Source organism: Sminthopsis crassicaudata, chromosome 4 (genome assembly GCF_048593235.1).
Source record: "Sminthopsis crassicaudata isolate SCR6 chromosome 4, ASM4859323v1, whole genome shotgun sequence".
NCBI classification, from domain to species: domain Eukaryota; kingdom Metazoa; phylum Chordata; class Mammalia; order Dasyuromorphia; family Dasyuridae; genus Sminthopsis; species Sminthopsis crassicaudata.
Window position 1 is genome coordinate 440,855,589 of NC_133620.1, and position 16,438 is coordinate 440,872,026.

Genomic DNA, 16,438 nt, shown 5'->3' on the forward strand with positions numbered 1-16,438 from the left:
CTCTTTTGCCTTACCATTTTTTACATTGGTAATTTGGCTTTTTTTTTTTAAAATCAATTAACCACTGGATAATCTTTTTTCTTCTTCTTCATAAAGTCAGCTCCTAGTTCAATTGTTTTCTAACTTTCAGATTTTTTAATTTCACCTTTGATTTTCAGCATTTCCAATTTAGTGTTTAATTAGGAATTATAAATTTGTTCCCTTTTCTGGTTGCCTTTACTTGCATGCCCGATTCACTGATTTGCTCTTTTTCTAATTTATAGATGTAAGGGTTGAGATATAAAATTTCCACTAAGTACTGCTTTGATTGCATCCCAAAAACTTGAGTACCTTGTCTCATTGTTTTCATTTATCTTTAATGATATTATTTCTGTGATTAGTTTTAGACTTACTCTTTTTTTTTTTTTTTTTTTTTTTTTTTTGCTGAGGCAATTGGGGTTAAGTGATTTGCCCAGGATCCCACAGCTAAGAAGTGTTAAGTGTCTGAGATCGGATTTGAATCAGGTCCTCTTGATACTCAATCCATTGCACTATTTAGCTGCCCAGACTTACTCCTGACTCATTCTTTTAGGGTTAAATTATTTAATTTGCAATTATTTTTAAATTTGTCTTTCTATTGCTTTTTATTTAATGTAAGTTTTAATGCATTCTGAATGAAAAAGATTCATTTAATATTTCTGCCTTTCTGTGTTTGATTATGAGGTTTTAAAGCTCAAATACATGGTCAATTTTTGTGTAGGTGCCATGTACCACTGAGAAAAGGTATATTTCTAACTCTATTCATTTTTCTCCAATCAGATTTAACTTTTCTAAAATTTTATTCACCTCCTTAACTTTTTCATGTTTGTTTTTTTTTGGGGGGTGGGGTTAGATTAATTTAAGTGAGAGGGGAAAGTTGTATAGTTTTACTATTTCCTCCTGTCATTTATCATCTTAAGAAATTTGGATGCTCTATAATTTGATGCATATATTTAATACTGATATAATTTTATTGTACCTCAGAGATGGTTTCAAGAAAGAGTCAATCTGGCTGGCTACAGAAAATTGATTTTTAATTGTATAAAAGTGTGCATACAAAATACATACAAAAGTAGTAAAAAGTTATGACACATAAAACTGAAGATAGACAGCATGCGCACTGTCTTAACCTCATTGGGATCTAACTAGTAAATGAAACAAAGACCACCAGTTCGTGGCAGATCCAGGGACCAGCTCCCTATTTTTTCCCAGGGAGAGAGGAACAAGTAAAAAAGGGACTCAAATGAGAAGACAAGTAATTTGGGATTTCACCGAAAGAAACAAGTAGAGGCATTCACACTTCTGAACTAACCCAGAGTAGGAGTTTTCTACATATGTCTATATTTGGGGAAGAAGGGAGTAGGACCTTAGGAGTGAGGGTGCTCACTCATTCTAGGTACTAGTAAAGTTGGGACTATCACCTCTACTTTTGAGCCCATATACAATAGTTACTTACACAGCTCCCAAAAAAAAAAAAAAGAGTTGTTCATCTCATCTGAAAGAGGAAGTTGGGCCATACTACCTAATTTTCCTAAAAGTGAAGATTATGACTGAGCAAAGATTAAATGATTATCAACCAATCACAGGGAAATAGCTACAAAACAAGCTAATTTCCCAAATCCAATTTAGAAAGTGCATTCAAAGTAATATATATTAATGTAAAGGAGGTTATGGAAGCAAATCATAAACACATCTTAGAGAAACCTCCAGGCCATAAGAATGATTCTTTAGTTCTGTTTTAGAAAATCCCTCCTATACTTTCTCAAAGGAGAATGAGGCAGGGGAATTCAATTCATAGTGAAAAAAAAAAAATTAGAATTTCACAGACAAGCAGCTGTTTCTGGATCTCTTCCCTAAACTTTTCAGAAAAGAAATCCAACCAGCTCTGTGTCTAGTTCAGTTTCCTGAACAATTCATTCATGTAAGCGAGAGGAAGAGAAAGAAGTCTGAATCCTGGTAAGAGGTAATATGATGTAAGTGGGCAATGGCCCTGGACTTCAGACATGGATTCCAACTCCAGCTCCAACTCTTAAGTCTTGGTTTTTGCATTTATAAAAAAAAATTGGTGATACTATTACTTACACTACCTATCTTAAAGGATTTAAGAAAAATGCTTTATAAACTTTAAAGCATCCTATAAATGTGTGTAACTACAACTACTATAATAACTGATCAGTAGCTTCTGTCAGTCGGTAAAACAGCAGCTATTTGAGGGAAGAAGAAAAGTCCTCCACAGATAAAAACATATCTTTTCTAAAGTAGCAAAGTGATGGAAGGAATAGATATCATAGGTATATGTTTCATTCAACATATGAGTTATATTGTCTCCAGGAAGCAAAAAGGCCCTAAGCCAGCACTGGTTGTAAATCAAAAGGAAATAGGGAAGGGGAAGAACAGAAACAGAAATTTCAGAATCCACCACCCCAGCTCTATAGTGTGAACTGTATCAAAAAATCTGGGTTAAAATAGGATGGTAACATCTTGGATTGGTGAAGACCCTTAAGTTGTACTTATGCTCACTCTTCATTTCCCTATGGCAGGATATGATCGGAATGACTTTGGTCTTGAAGAGGGCCTATCCAAGGCAATCCAAAGCCAGAAGTTTCATACTCTTATGAACCCTGTTTAATTCAAAGGGGAAGCAGGAATTGGAGCTGGGGAAGGAGGACAGAGAGCTCTTACTCAAAGTTGGCTGTGTTTTTCAAAGGCAGACAGAAAGCCCCGTACCAGACAAGCCAACCAGAAGCTCCAGGAATACTTTGTTTTCTTAAAGAACTTCTTTTCAGAAAAATTGAGTACTCGGTAGTACGAGAATCCATAGATGTCCATAAACAGCCTCTAGACGCCTCAATTTAGAGTAGGGAATAAGTTTCAAATGAAACAATTGCAGAAAAGATCAGGAAAGAAGAAAATGATTTTCCTAGACTGATAGGAAACCAGACCAAGATTTAGTATTTTTTAAAGTATAAAAAATTAGTAAGTCTGTACAGAAATTGTTCCAAGTCTTAGAAAATAGATGTGCAAATAGAGGCTTGGAGGTGTGGTAGGGGTGGGAGTGTTTAGCAGTTAGAAGAATGCATGGTTCCCAGTTGCCCAGCGGCCAGCATGAGAATGTCCTTCTTTTCCTTGTGGAAGCGCAGCTCTTTGCCAGCCAGCCGGGCCTCGTCCAGCTCCCTCTCAGTGGATGCCAGCTCTCTGGAAAGTGCTCCTGGCACACCCTGCTCCCGGCTTACCCAGTCCAGTGCCATCTGGTGGCGGATGTCATCATCCAGGGCTCTGTGTGAATAATGAGCCAGTACCTCCTGGGGGAAAGGGAAATGGAACGGTCACATTTGGTCAAGAGAGAGGTTCAGGACACCTTGATCTAACTAGAACTGAAGTGCATCTTTGTCATGGAGTCTTTAAGGGGATTAGAGCAGACTTGAAATATTACATGGAGCAGAAGGGGAGAGCTCCCCAAAGGGGGAAGGAAGCCAAGGAGAAAAAAAATCCAAGGTCAAGACTAAGAAAGAGAGGTAAGGGAAGGAAGCAAGAAAGCCAGAATGGGCTTTGGCATTCCTAGTCTGGCCAAGATAAACCTGCTCAGCTTCAGATCAAAAATAACAGATCGTCTGAATTATAGTTCTATTAGTCCATCCTTTTCTAGTGATCTCTCCTTACCTGTCGAGAACACTGTCTCTCCCTCATGGCCTTCAGGCTGCCATTCCAATGCAATAGTTGAAAAACTGTCATCAGCTCCTGGGGGAAAGAATGGGACAAGGTAGGGAAAAGCACTGGTTGCACTTTTTGAAATCCCTGAGAACACAGAACCTAAAATTTTGACATATGTGAGAATGAATATAGCTGAAATGGCTTTTAAAACCTAATCAAACTATCTAAAAACAACTTTAGGGAGAACAATTTTTATATGTGGAAAGTTTTAAAAGAGAAAAATAAAATCAACTTAAAGTTTGTTTGATGAAGTGTTGGAAGAAAGTCAAAAGTTTTGCATGGCTCACTATTCCAAGATAATCCATCCCTAGGATGGAATCATGATCCGACCCTGTAGGGGAGAGAGAACAGGGCTACAAAAGGAATTTTCCAGGGGACTATCTTTAGTATTTATGGCATGGGGAGTGAGGGGTTGAATAAGGTTAATCTATCTCTGAGTTAGAAATGTTATGCCACAAGTTGCTAAGTAGATAGGAAATCAGAAAAGGAGAGTAGAATAGTTGGATAATGAGGACCCCTAAATCCTAGAGCAGAAGTATTCCAGCTGGAGAAACAAGGGGTATTTGACAAGCATGGTACCTGGAATTCCAGCATAGACTTGCCCTTGTTGGACTCGAGCATGAAGCGGAAGGCACCAATCCCTGTGTTAGGGTTGTCAGCCTCCTCTCTGTTTCCCTGATGAAAGAAATGTACAAAACAAGTTTGTGTTTCCAATTTACCACAGTCCTAGGTACAGTATTTTGCTAAGGGTCTCAAATCTGTCTCTGATTTTAATTGCAGATGAGTAACTAAAGGCTTTTTTTTTTTTTTTTTTTAACATTTATTAAGCATATACTGTGTATTGGGCATCATGCTAAGTGCTTTACAGATCCTCTCTTTTAATCCTTACAACAAACAGAGAAGGTAGATGATATAATCCCCCAACTCAGACTAAGGAAGAATTAATGATTTGCCCAGGAACAAACAGTTGGATTTGAACTCAAGCCTTCCTGATTCTGGGTCTGATTCTCTAGCCATGGTATCATCTCAATAACTCTGCTTCACAGGGGGGAAATACAAAGGCAGAGGCGAGAATTTAGGATGCCCCAAGGGCTAATAGCTTCTGACAAGTGGGCTATGAGTATGCTTGCTCTTGACAGGGTTACAAGGCCCTGTGTTCTGGAAGCTATTTACAATGGATGGACATTAAGGGCATTTGCCTTAATCTGCTGAACCTGCAAGAGATTTTTAAGTTCATCAAATTCTCTGGTTTTACAGAGGCAAAACTAAAATTTATATTCTTTCTATTAGCCCCAGATACTGATATAAAGTTACCTTTATTTTTGGCACAAATTTTGCCACAAATACCAACTGTAAATTTCAGTTTTGCCTCTCTGGACAAAAAACAAATGGGAACTGTAGTCCGAAGAGTGTAGTTGCTAATGGAGATAGTAATCTATCCAATTCTTAGTTATTTGTGCTCGCTGAAGGAAATGGTAGGAATGAATGTGATCATTTATCTGCTGTGAGCTTCCTAATTATTTTTGTATTCCCTAAGCACACTGGGATTGAAGGAAAGGCTATACCAAGTCACAGGGGAAAACATCTAGTGATTTAAAATGTGCCACAATTCAGACTTCATTAGAATCAATTTGGTGTTTTTTCCTTCATCTTGATCACAAAGCAATGACAAGGATGGAAAAAATGGATGTTATTTCATGGCTACAAGAGAGGTAGCTAATTAATTAGTGGGGACAGGGTAGTATGAAAGATTGTATCTATGGTAGAGTTATCTCATAGCCCCAAAAAGCTTATCTGAATCATGTTCCCTTTAAAGGATAAAAATAGACTCAATGTAGGGTCACATAAAAGGATTCCTTGTTGGAGTTGGCAAATTAAACAGGCAAGGTAGAGAGATTAGAGGGAGCAAGAAATGTCTCAAATTATAAAAATAAATAAATAAATAAATAAATAAATAAATAAAAAAGAAGCAAACAGAAGTTAGTTTTTGTTTTGGAATATCTCTAACATTTCATGATTCACTAGTCAACTTCAGAGGTTCCACATGCCAGACAAGCAAAATAAAAGGAAAAAAAGCATACAAACACAGAGCAAAAAAACCTAAAACAAAAAACACAATGAGACCAGACATGAATAATGACAATCAAAAGAATAGAATGAAAGAGCAAGCAGGCAACGAAAAGAAAGCTGCTCACTCTCCCAGGCCCACTTTCTTTCACTCCAATTCCAAGTGCTTACATTGAAAGATGCCAGAGCCTCAGAGACACTCTTCTCAATGAAGTCATCTGTGATTCTTCGGGAGGGATGCTCGTTAAACACAGAGTTCATTAGTGCAATCTTTGCAGCACTCCTTCGGGCCTCAGCTTTTGTGGGGCAAAACTGGGCAAGAAGAGAAACACAGAGTCAGTGTGTATGTGGATGCTTGAGAAGGGGAAAAACAAAGGGAGAAGGAAAGGAAAAGAAAACAAATGGATGGAATTAGTTGTGTTCAACACAATCAAGTTTTCCTTGCAAAATGGCTCTGGAGCTTGGAACTATACACAATTTTGCCTCCACATCCTGAAGTCATTAAGAGGGAGCTGGAGACTGCTGTAATCCACACCATACTGAATACAAAATAAAGGAGGCAGCTGAAGTCAGCATATAATCACTGCACATGAAAAATACTCCTCTTCAAACTGTCAACAGAATTAATTACTCAAAAGCCAAACTCTGGCCAGCCTATTAGGAATCTGTCTTGTTCTCTGGCTCTGAGGATGGAGATGGGGGTTGGGGATTGGAGAATATTTTATCCTCCTTCTTATTCTTTTTTGGGGTCCAAAGAATTCAAGACAAGAATAAAATCCCACCCTGAGCTAAAGCTATTGTGGCAAGACTCACATTCCTCAACTCCTTTAGTCCTAAAACTGTAGGAAGCCCAGGCTAAATAGGACTTCTAGATTCTATAGTCCGAGATTACAAATAAAATGAAATAGAAAGGAAATAAGTAAGGTTGGTGTGTGTGTGTGTGTGTGTGTGTGTGTGTGTGTGTGTGTGTGTAGTTTATTCATGTGCCTCATACAAGAATTACATCCAGTCTGATTTTTAAAATCCAAATAAACTCCTCTGTTTTGTAACTGGCCCTTGTACTTCAGCTCCCCAAACTAATCATAATGACTATTCAAATGTCACTTTAAAGAATCCAAATGCCATTTAGGTAAAATTTAAAATTAAGGCAAAAGAGAAGGCTAGATGTCATTACAAAATGTTCAAATCCTCATCAAACCATGTAAGGATGTATAGGCGGGCAAAAGTAATACTTTGTATTTACTTTGTAAAAAAAGAAAGCACAAAAGTTAAGTCTGCTGCTTAGCCACTGGGTGTATGTATGTGTTTGTGTGTATGTATATGTATGTGTGTGTGTGTGTGTGTGTGTGTGTTTCCTTCTCTGAAATAATTAAGAACTGGGGTAGGAGGTGCAAAAGAGGGAAAATCTTAATCTAATATGAATTTACATATTCCCTAAGGCTGTTTATATTTGAAGCTAGAATTGAGTTTGTTGGGGTTATGAAAATCATGAAACACAGAACAAAGATATCTGTTTTCTAACAACTTTCACCCAAATTCCTTATCCACAACAAAGTGCCACTTACAGGGCTGTCTGCTTCAAAGGTATAAGCAAGAGAATCTTAGAAAATCACTCCATTAGTAATATTTTCTATTTAAAGCTTTATCTAAATGGCCACTGCATATGCATATATGCTTTTTGACAAATCATGTATTATGTGCTTCCTTTGTGCTATGCCTTTTGTAAAGTTGGAGAAGGGGAAGAAGCCGCTACCTTCTCCATAGGAATCACTGTCCTCATTTAATATATTTTCCTAGAACTGTGGAATTTTAGAACTGGCTCTATTTAATCTAGGACAACCCCCTCTTTCTGTTCCAGACGCAGTGATTTGCCTAAAGTCACAGGGCTAGTTAACGATAAAGCCAGATCTCATAATTCTTCCAACAGTGTTTTTCCCATCATACCTCACTGCCTCCCTTTCATCCCTTAGGGTTCTCAACACTGAGCCAAGTATAGCTGACTTACTTTCTTCAACAGTTACACAGTAAGACCAAGCCAAGAAGTGAAGGAAAAACCCCAGCAATGCTCCAGAAATAAAGATGGCAGGGAGTTAGGATATACTGATATACAACAGGGTTGGCTTTGTGCTAGAGAACCAACAACCCAAGGAACAAACTAGCCAGGTTCAGGTTTGGGAATGTCATCTCATTCAGACACAAGGAAAGTTTCAGAAAAAGCAGGCAAAGTTTAGTGCCCCTTAGATTCTTTCAGTGGTAAAAGTAAGAACAACTAAAACCTGCAAATATTTGCCATAATAACTATCGATATTAATCCCCATATTGTGCTTCTAGGAAGGAATTTAAATAGCTAAAGGATAGCAAGAGAGAAAGGAGTAGCTGAGCTTTCATTTTGGCTACAGCCAAATCTGTTAGCTCTTACCTGGAAACTACCAAAGCAACTTCCTCCAGGGAGAGTAACATAACAAACATATGGGGGGCTGTTGGAGGGTACCATCTCATAAACCACTAGAGCCCCATTCTTCAGGTCAGCTCCACGGGACTGCTTCATCTGCCAAAATTCCTGCAGAGCCTCCACCACATTCACTGCAGAAAAAGAGGAAGCCAGCTTCAGGAACATCTCCAAATTTTGAACATATGCTAGAATTCTACTCCTTAGCTCACCACTCCACCTTTAATTAATTAGCTTAGCCTGATGCACCTCACCTATGGCAAGTCCATGTTCGCCACCAGCAATTCCATAATTTTATCCCAAGAAATACATCAAATAGCCATCATATCCCTTTATTCTTAGCCACAAAGTATGGCAATCTAAACCCATCCCCTGCTATTCCCATCCTATTTGGCAGAGCAGAAAGAATGTATTAGCCCACTGACCCACTGACTTTGGGGAAAATCTGGCAATATTCATCGTGTTTCTGGAGAATATCTTAGCAATCTAACTGGACTCTTTCTTTACTCTGGTTGCCAATGCTATATGAATGAATATTTCTTAGGGATCTAGAATTTAGAAGTGGAAGATACTATAGAGATCAAGCAGATCAGTCAGTCAACAGGCATTTATTAAATACCAAATCTCTTGCTTTAGAGATGAAGTGTCAGAGGGTCAGAAAGATGGAGTAACTCATCTAATATCACACAAGGAATTGAGCCAGAATCCAAATCAAAGTCTCCAAATTCTCCACACTGACATTCCAACTATACTACTCTACCTTTGAATTCTTTCTCTAGAGGGTACTGAATCTGTTTTTCTGGGCCAATCCTGCTGGCACTTTGATCCCTTACCAAAACCTTGTTACCTAATTTACTTTCTCCTCTGCTCAGAAAGAGTCCTTCTGTTTCCTCCACCATATTTCAAATGATGCTTTGAAGACTTAAAATAAACAATTTCATATTTTAAGATCTCTGCACAACCTGAACAGCATAGCCATTAACCATTTTGCAAGAGTACATAATTTTAATGATAAATATATATTTAAAACATTTTATTTTAAAACTCATTTCACAAACAAGTTAAAACATTTTGGTTTTAATTCTAAATATGATATAGAAGTTCTGCTCACTTGCAATTTCACAGCAACAATCTTGAGGATTAGTTAGAAGTCATAAAATAACCCAAACTTTAATTGTGGCCTGGCTTGATTTTGATTACTGGTGGCTCTCATTCTTACATTAGGGAATCTTGCAAAGAGGGTGAAGGATTTGCTCATTTACCCGCCCTAGGTCCTGGCCATCAGATCTTTCATTCTGTCTCTTTCCCACCCTTAGTATTAGGAAAGGCTTTTCTAAGGTCACTTGGGCCCAAACTGCTTAGCCGTCATTGTTCTTTCCTTCTGGTCTTTTCAGTCCCAGTTCTCTCTCTGAGAAGACCTGCACAATAGGGTGGATAGCAGCTTTCTTGACAAGTAAACAATGGGAAGAAAGGGGAGGGGAAGGACTATGGTGAGAACACAGAAAGAATGATGGTTCCATTAAAAAGTTCACATCCACTCTCAACTTCCAACTATGTCCCTCTTGGCACAAAATTCAAATCTATTCTACAAATATAGCTTTGTTTCTTGCCTCTAAACTACCTGCTAAATTCTGCAAAAGCTAAGGGAAAGAAAAAGGCTTATTTAGGAATGACTGATAAATGCTAACAAAATGCTAATAGGAAGGGGCTGTTAATGTTGCTTTTTATTTTTTAAGTGTAACCAGACTGAAAAAATTAAGTAATTTTAAAAAAGGCATGCATGTCTATCAACAACTCACCTGCCTATTATATGTAGCGGGCAGACATTAGAAAAGGAGACATGAGAACAATAGTACTAAGGATAAAAGGATAGGCACTCATCAAAACTTATTTGTTAAGCAAATAATAATGTGTGACACACAGTGATGAATAGTGTGAAATACACTGGCAGAATTTTTGTCCTTTAGAAGTTTACAATCCAAGATAGACTTTATTAATACAAAAAGACGTGTAAGACGTACATACATAAAGACAAAATGATAAAAACATGAAAAAAGACAGTGAAATATTTGTATCAAATACAGGTATATAAATTTCAGGGAGTAGGATAGGCTAGAATGGGTGAGTAAATAATGTAATTGGGGAAAAGTTTTTAAAAAGCAGTGATTGGAGCACCCTAACTATTGTTGTTTGTCCTTCATTTTCAGAGTACCAGTAATATCACAAAATATCATAAGAACTGGATTTAAGTGAAAAAGCACTACATAAAGTCATCAGCCTCAATTCCAATAGATTTGAGATAGAAAATGCCATTCACACTGAATATAGATCAAAGCATAGTATTTTCACCTTGCTATTTTTGTTTGCTTGTTTTTTTTCTTTTCTTGTATTTTTTCCCCTTTTGATTTGAATTTTGTGTTGTGCAGCATAATGAATATGAAAATAAATTTAAAAGAACTGCCCATGTTTAACCTATATCTGATTACTTGATGTCTTGAGGAGCAGGCAGGGAATAGGAAGGACAAAAATTTGCAATACAAGGTTTTGCCAAGGTGAATATAGAAAACTTCCCATGTATTTGGAAAAATAAAATACTATTAAAAGGGAAAAAAAAACTTTTGCAATCTCAAAAATAAAAAATTAAAAACAATGAGAAAAAACAAAAAACAACAACAAAAAAGTCATCAGCCTTACTCTTTTTTCCAGAGTCATCAAAATCCAGTGTCAAGATTGACACTAAGAGGAAACTGGGCCAAATTACAGCTTAGAGAAAGTTTTGATGAGAGTGAGACTACATATCTTAATTAGCTTTTCAGGATGTCATTTCATTCTCTTAGCAGAATGCAGAGGCAAAGAAAACCCCAACTCCAGAGTCCTCATAACAGCTGATGCCATTTAAAAGGGAAAGAGGATATGATTTCCATAAAAGTCCCTCTCTTTGATCCATTCTGCAAAGGCCATTTTTCAAGCTTCAGGGACTTGATCATATATAATGACCTACTAAGTTATTTAATATTTTGGTTGAGCATACATAGCACCATACGACAAGATTTTAGATAGGAGCCATAAAACACATTAGATTCTTGGAAGCGTAGACAACAGCTTTAATACAAATATAAAGGTTTATGTGTGGCACATGATGTAAGTTCATAATATTTCCTAGTGAACAAAGGAGAAATAATTCATTCTATAACAAAGAATAACAAAAAAAAGGAAGCACTATGAAGAAACTGTGAGCTGACAACTCCATTGAAATCTAATCCAGAAGTCAATTTCTAAACTATGGAAACCCCTGGATCAGCAAATTTAATTCCATAGTATTTAATAAACCAAGAATCTGGCTGTAAATCAAAACATGATAGAAACTGTATTAATAAGGGAAAGATAGAGGAGAGAATAAATAAATTTATGTAGGTTTAGGGATTTTTAGATTAGGATGATGGGATTTTTTCCCATGCTAATTATGCAAAAATTCCAAGCAGATTAGTAGTATCATCATCATAAGGGAGAGGAATCAGAGGAGGGAACTAAACAACTATATACCAAAGTAAAGAACTTAGCCTCCCATACATCCCAATTATACTCATTTTGAAGACTCAGCCAAAAAGAACATAAAAGGATGATATGCTCTGGTGAATTAGAGAACAAAAGGGAATACTAAAATACTGTTTAATCCCCCATATTGTGCAGAGCTCAATCCGAAGAGTATGTGTTTGTTGTAGGGGAGGAAAACAGGAGAGAGAAGAAAACTTAATGAGAGACTCAGGACACAAAGGAGAAATGACTGAGAATCCTTATTTAAGGACTGAAGTCTAAGATAATGTTATAAGGGAACATCTCCTGAAAGAGATGGAAGGTTAGAAATGAGGTCAAGAACATAGGTGACCAATGGGAAAGGCCAAGCAAAGAATAACTGGTGAAGAAATATAAGCAAATTATGTTCCAGAAACAATTATTCCAGAATCCATCAGGCCAGCTGCTAAAGGCCAAACCCCCAGTCACTGGAAACATGGGTACAAAGCCATTGGCAGCTTCACCTATGAAACTGAGATAGAGTAAGTATTTCCATGTGGCCTGGAAGGACTCACTACTTAAAGTAGACACTTCTTACTCGAGATAAAACTACTTGCCAAATTCTACCAGACAGATATTTTCTGGATACCCAGCTAGAATTATTTTGGGAATTCAATCATATCCAATCATAAAGTTTTTTTTTCTTTTCTTTTTTAATATCTTTTTCTTTCAAAATACATGCAAGAATAGTTTTCAATATTCACCCTTGCAAAATCTTGGGTTCCAAATTTTTTTCCCTCTCTTCCCCCATCCTCTTCTGGCCAGTAAGTAATACAATATTGGTTAAATTCTTCTAAACATATTTCCACGTTTATCATGCTATGCAAGAAAAACCAGTCAATCATATTGGGGTACCATGGGAGGATGGGGAGGATGGGAGATAATGAATAGAAGAAGAAATGTCAGGGATTTAGGAAGAGAAAACTTCAGTCTAAGAACTGAGTGATAATCTGTCTTCAGTTTCCTTTGATTCTTCCTGTTCCTTTTTTGCATGTTAAAAATATTTTTTCAATTAACATTTATTTTCTTCCATCTCTTACTTCACCCTCATAAAAATAAAAACAAATCCATTCAATGAATGTGTTTAGTTAAGCAAAACTGCCATATTGTCCTCATTGGAAATTTTATCTCATTATATATACACCTGGAGTTATCACTCTTTTGGGCAATGGGTAACATTCCTTAGCATCTAAACTCTGGAATCTAGCTTCTTCATTGCATTGATTTAAGGTTCAATTCAAAATTACTCATTTTTTAAATGTTTGCTGTAGTTTACATTTTTCTTCTGATTCTGCTCACTTTACTCTGCATCAGTTCATATAAATCTTCCTAGGTTTCTCTGAAATTGTTTATAAGACAATTGAATTTCATTACATTCAAATACCATCATTTGTTCATTTTCTAGTTGAAGGGAACTTCTCTTAGTTTTAGGCAGCTAGATGGAGCAGCTAATCCAGTGCTGGTCCTGGAATCAGAAATCAGGAAAATTCAAGTCCAAATCTGGCCTCAAATACTTACTAGCTGTGGGACTCATCACCTTTGTGACACTTAGGTGACAAGTCATTTAACCCTGTCTGCCTGTTTTGTCTCTGTAAAATGATGACTGCTTCTTTATCTGGTGGGAGTAATCTCTCCAGGATGGAACACTCAGTAATCTATGAAGACGAATGTAAAGAAGGTGACAGAAGTTCTATCAGGTTGCAATCCTTGCTCAATTCATAAATTAACTAATGAAAAAAATTAGTCAAAAAATAGTCCCGGACTTGAACAACTTTGCCTTTCCGACTTAACTTCCACGGTTGTGATTTACAAAGACTAGGAAAAAATAAGACGTTTCTTTCTCCAAATCTGCAGTTACTTTTCTACAAACCACTAGACATATCCCAGGAACTGAGCTTCCATTCAATTCAATGACTATTTCTTAAAAGGCCCCGACTCGGGAAGCAATGCCCCTCCCGGAGGTGTGGCCCAGGTCTCAGTCCACCCCCCCCCCCCACTCCCAGGTAATTTCTCAGTTCCCCCGGGGAATAAGTGCCATCTCTGTGAGGACAATTCTTAAATCCTGGCAACCTGCCTCTGCCTTTCTTCCGAATCTGTGCCGACCATCCCAACCCAAATGGGACACAGTCCCTGCCCTCAAGCAGCTTAAGCTAAACTCCATTGGCATTCGATCAGAATTATGGGTAGAAGTGGGGCTCACCCCAAACTGGACATCGGAGCTACCTAGTTGGAGACCGGATGACCCGCAGCTCCTGGGCCAGGGAAATGGGGCCGGAGAGAAGGGAAGGCCTCACCGGGTCTCAAGGTTCACCAGGTGGTAAGACCACCTTAAAGACCACCAAAGCCAGGAACGCGAGTGGCAGGCGGCTGGAGTGGGCCTTGACACGGAATTCTGGCTGGCACGGGTTAGGGGCCACGGCCTCGCGTGGGAAGCCAGAGGGGCCCCCGGAGAGAAAGACCCTGCTGGGCCCCCAGACTCACCTCGGCCGTAGCCCTGCGTGTGCTTGGCGAAGCTCCTCACCACGGCCTCCACCGCCTCGCGCAGCACGGCGGGACTGCCCGCGGCTCCAGGGGGCAGGGGGAGCCCCGCGGCCCCGGACAGCAGCAGAGGCGGCGGTGGGGGCGCGGGCGGCGGCGCGGCCGGCGGAGAGGCCCCGGAGGGACTGGCGGCGGCGGCGGCCCCGGTCACTCCCGGCCGCAGAGCTCGCAGAGTGCCCATTCCGCCGCCGCCGCCGCCCACTCCGGGTTGCAGTCGCTGCGCTCGCATCGTCTCCATCCCGGCTGGCTCCCCCGCCCCGCCCCGCGTCTAGCCGCCAGCCCACAGAACTCAGCAGCGGCCTCCGGGCCCGCGAGCTAACGGTCTATGAGGTCTGGGACAGCCCGGGCCGCGCGTCTCGGGGCGGGGAGAGCGAAGAAAGCTCCGCTGGCTGTCAGTCACGAAGAGGCGGGGTCGAGCCTGATCCGTGCCAATCACAGCCAGGGGGTGGAAGAAAAATCCTGTGTCACCCCCCCACTCCCCCGTAGGCACACTACCACAGTGGGTGGAGCTACTGCCGTAGCTATTTGTGGAAAAGAAAAGCGGATTCTCACCAATAAGAGCCCAGATGTCTTCAAGAAAGGCGGGACAAAATTTGGTCGCCTCCGAAGAGGGTCTGCGTCTGTGGGCTAACAGAGGCGGGATGAGGCGGCAGCGAGCTGCGGCGAAACCCCGGAGTGTGGCGCTTCCGCCCCCTTTTCCCCTTCCTGGGGTCTAGGAGCAGCTGGCAGTTTTGGCTTCGCGGTTTCTTTCTTGGGTGAAGACTGGGAAAACATCTGAATGCATTTATATTTGGGCCTGTAACCCACGGCCCTGAGAGCCAAAGACTGGCCCCTAGTGTTCGCTGGGCTTCCGGCCAAAAAGCGGGATTTTTCGGGGTACCCTGAGCCCCTCGGGGAACCTTCTGGAGGCTGGAAGGCTCCGAGGCGCCCAGGGAAAACCAGAGGCTGCAAGCAGGGGCTGCAAGGACCGAGGTTCTACAGGACCAGATGCCGGAGTCCCCCGGGACAGAGGGAGGAAAGTAGAACTGCTCCCTGGGGATGGCCCAGTCCCTCTTCCCTGCCTCGGTATGTGAAGAAAGTGAAGTCCCGGAGAAGAGGCTGAGGACTTAACTGGGGGGGGGGGGGAGAGGCTTGCTTGGGGAGCCTGCTCAGTGGGTCATAAGCATCCTAAACTAAGTGTGGGGTAGAAAGAGTCCAGGACGCCTCTAGGATCGAATCATTAATTTTCTGTGTATTTACTAATATAATCCTAGGCAGTCCCTTTAGCTCTCCAACTCAGTTTCCTCATCTGTAAAATGGGTATAACATTGCCCTACGATTCTCATGATGCTGTTTTGGGACAAAAAGCATTTTGTTAACCTTAGCCACTAAATCAATATATTCTATCCTTATCTTTCAGTGTACCTGAGATAGATCCTAAGGATCCAAAGGAAAGTGAAAGGAGAAGAATTGAGATTTCAAGAAGAGATGAAAGATGTTAGCTTGCCCTCTACTACCATTCCTGGGCTTTCACTGATCCTACAAGTTATGGTCACATTAGGTTCAGTATTGCCCAGCCCATCCCCTCCTCCCAAGTGAGTTGGAGAGACGTGGTTGAAACTTCTGAACACCTTTATTTTGATATGTCAAGAGGGGAATTAAAATCACTACCCTCCTGCCTTGGGAAAGACAGCAGCTCACATAAAAGAGCATTTTGGACTGCATGCCCCACTTCTCCTGGGAAGACAAGACAACTTGATATAATCAGTTGATCTGGGGTTAGGAAGTATCTGGACTGTTGGAGGCAAGGAGGGAAAAGTTGAGGGAGCAATGAGGGGAGCAGCAGAACTGGTGCAGCAAGAGGTTCTCTCTCAGAAGGGGAACTCAGGGGCTGGAAAGCAACATTTTCCCGAGTTCTGTAGGTTAGAGAAGTCCGGGAGGGAGAGCAAAGGATCAGGAGAACCCAGTCTAGTGGGTGGGTTAAGGAGGATCCCAAAAGAGTCAAAGACATTTCCACCGGGATTGAGTGTGTAAATAATGCATTATAGGGCATGTGCCACTGTACCTAATAGAAATAAATAATTGCAAGCACAAGAAGATGGA

At 40.2% G+C, this 16,438-nt stretch overlaps 1 protein-coding gene and 1 long non-coding RNA gene across 2 annotated transcripts; one reads left to right on the plus strand and one right to left on the minus strand.

Annotated features, from left to right (window-relative positions):
- Positions 1-1,035: 1,035 nt before the first annotated feature.
- On the minus strand, positions 1,036-14,723 carry LIX1L (limb and CNS expressed 1 like). Its single transcript, XM_074263308.1, has 6 exons — positions 14,300-14,723; positions 8,216-8,379; positions 5,968-6,108; positions 4,309-4,404; positions 3,679-3,756; positions 1,036-3,320 (listed from the first exon to the last, which is right to left on the minus strand). The coding sequence occupies exons 1-6, from the start codon at positions 14,592-14,594 to the stop codon at positions 3,078-3,080; spliced, it is 1,017 nt and encodes a 338-aa protein (XP_074119409.1). The 5' UTR covers positions 14,595-14,723; the 3' UTR covers positions 1,036-3,077.
- Positions 14,724-14,937: 214 nt separating this feature from the next.
- On the plus strand, positions 14,938-16,429 carry LOC141539901 (uncharacterized). The gene is made up of 2 exons (XR_012481406.1): positions 14,938-15,421; positions 15,756-16,429. It is a non-coding gene; the product is annotated as an uncharacterized LOC141539901 (long non-coding RNA).
- Positions 16,430-16,438: the final 9 nt, after the last annotated feature.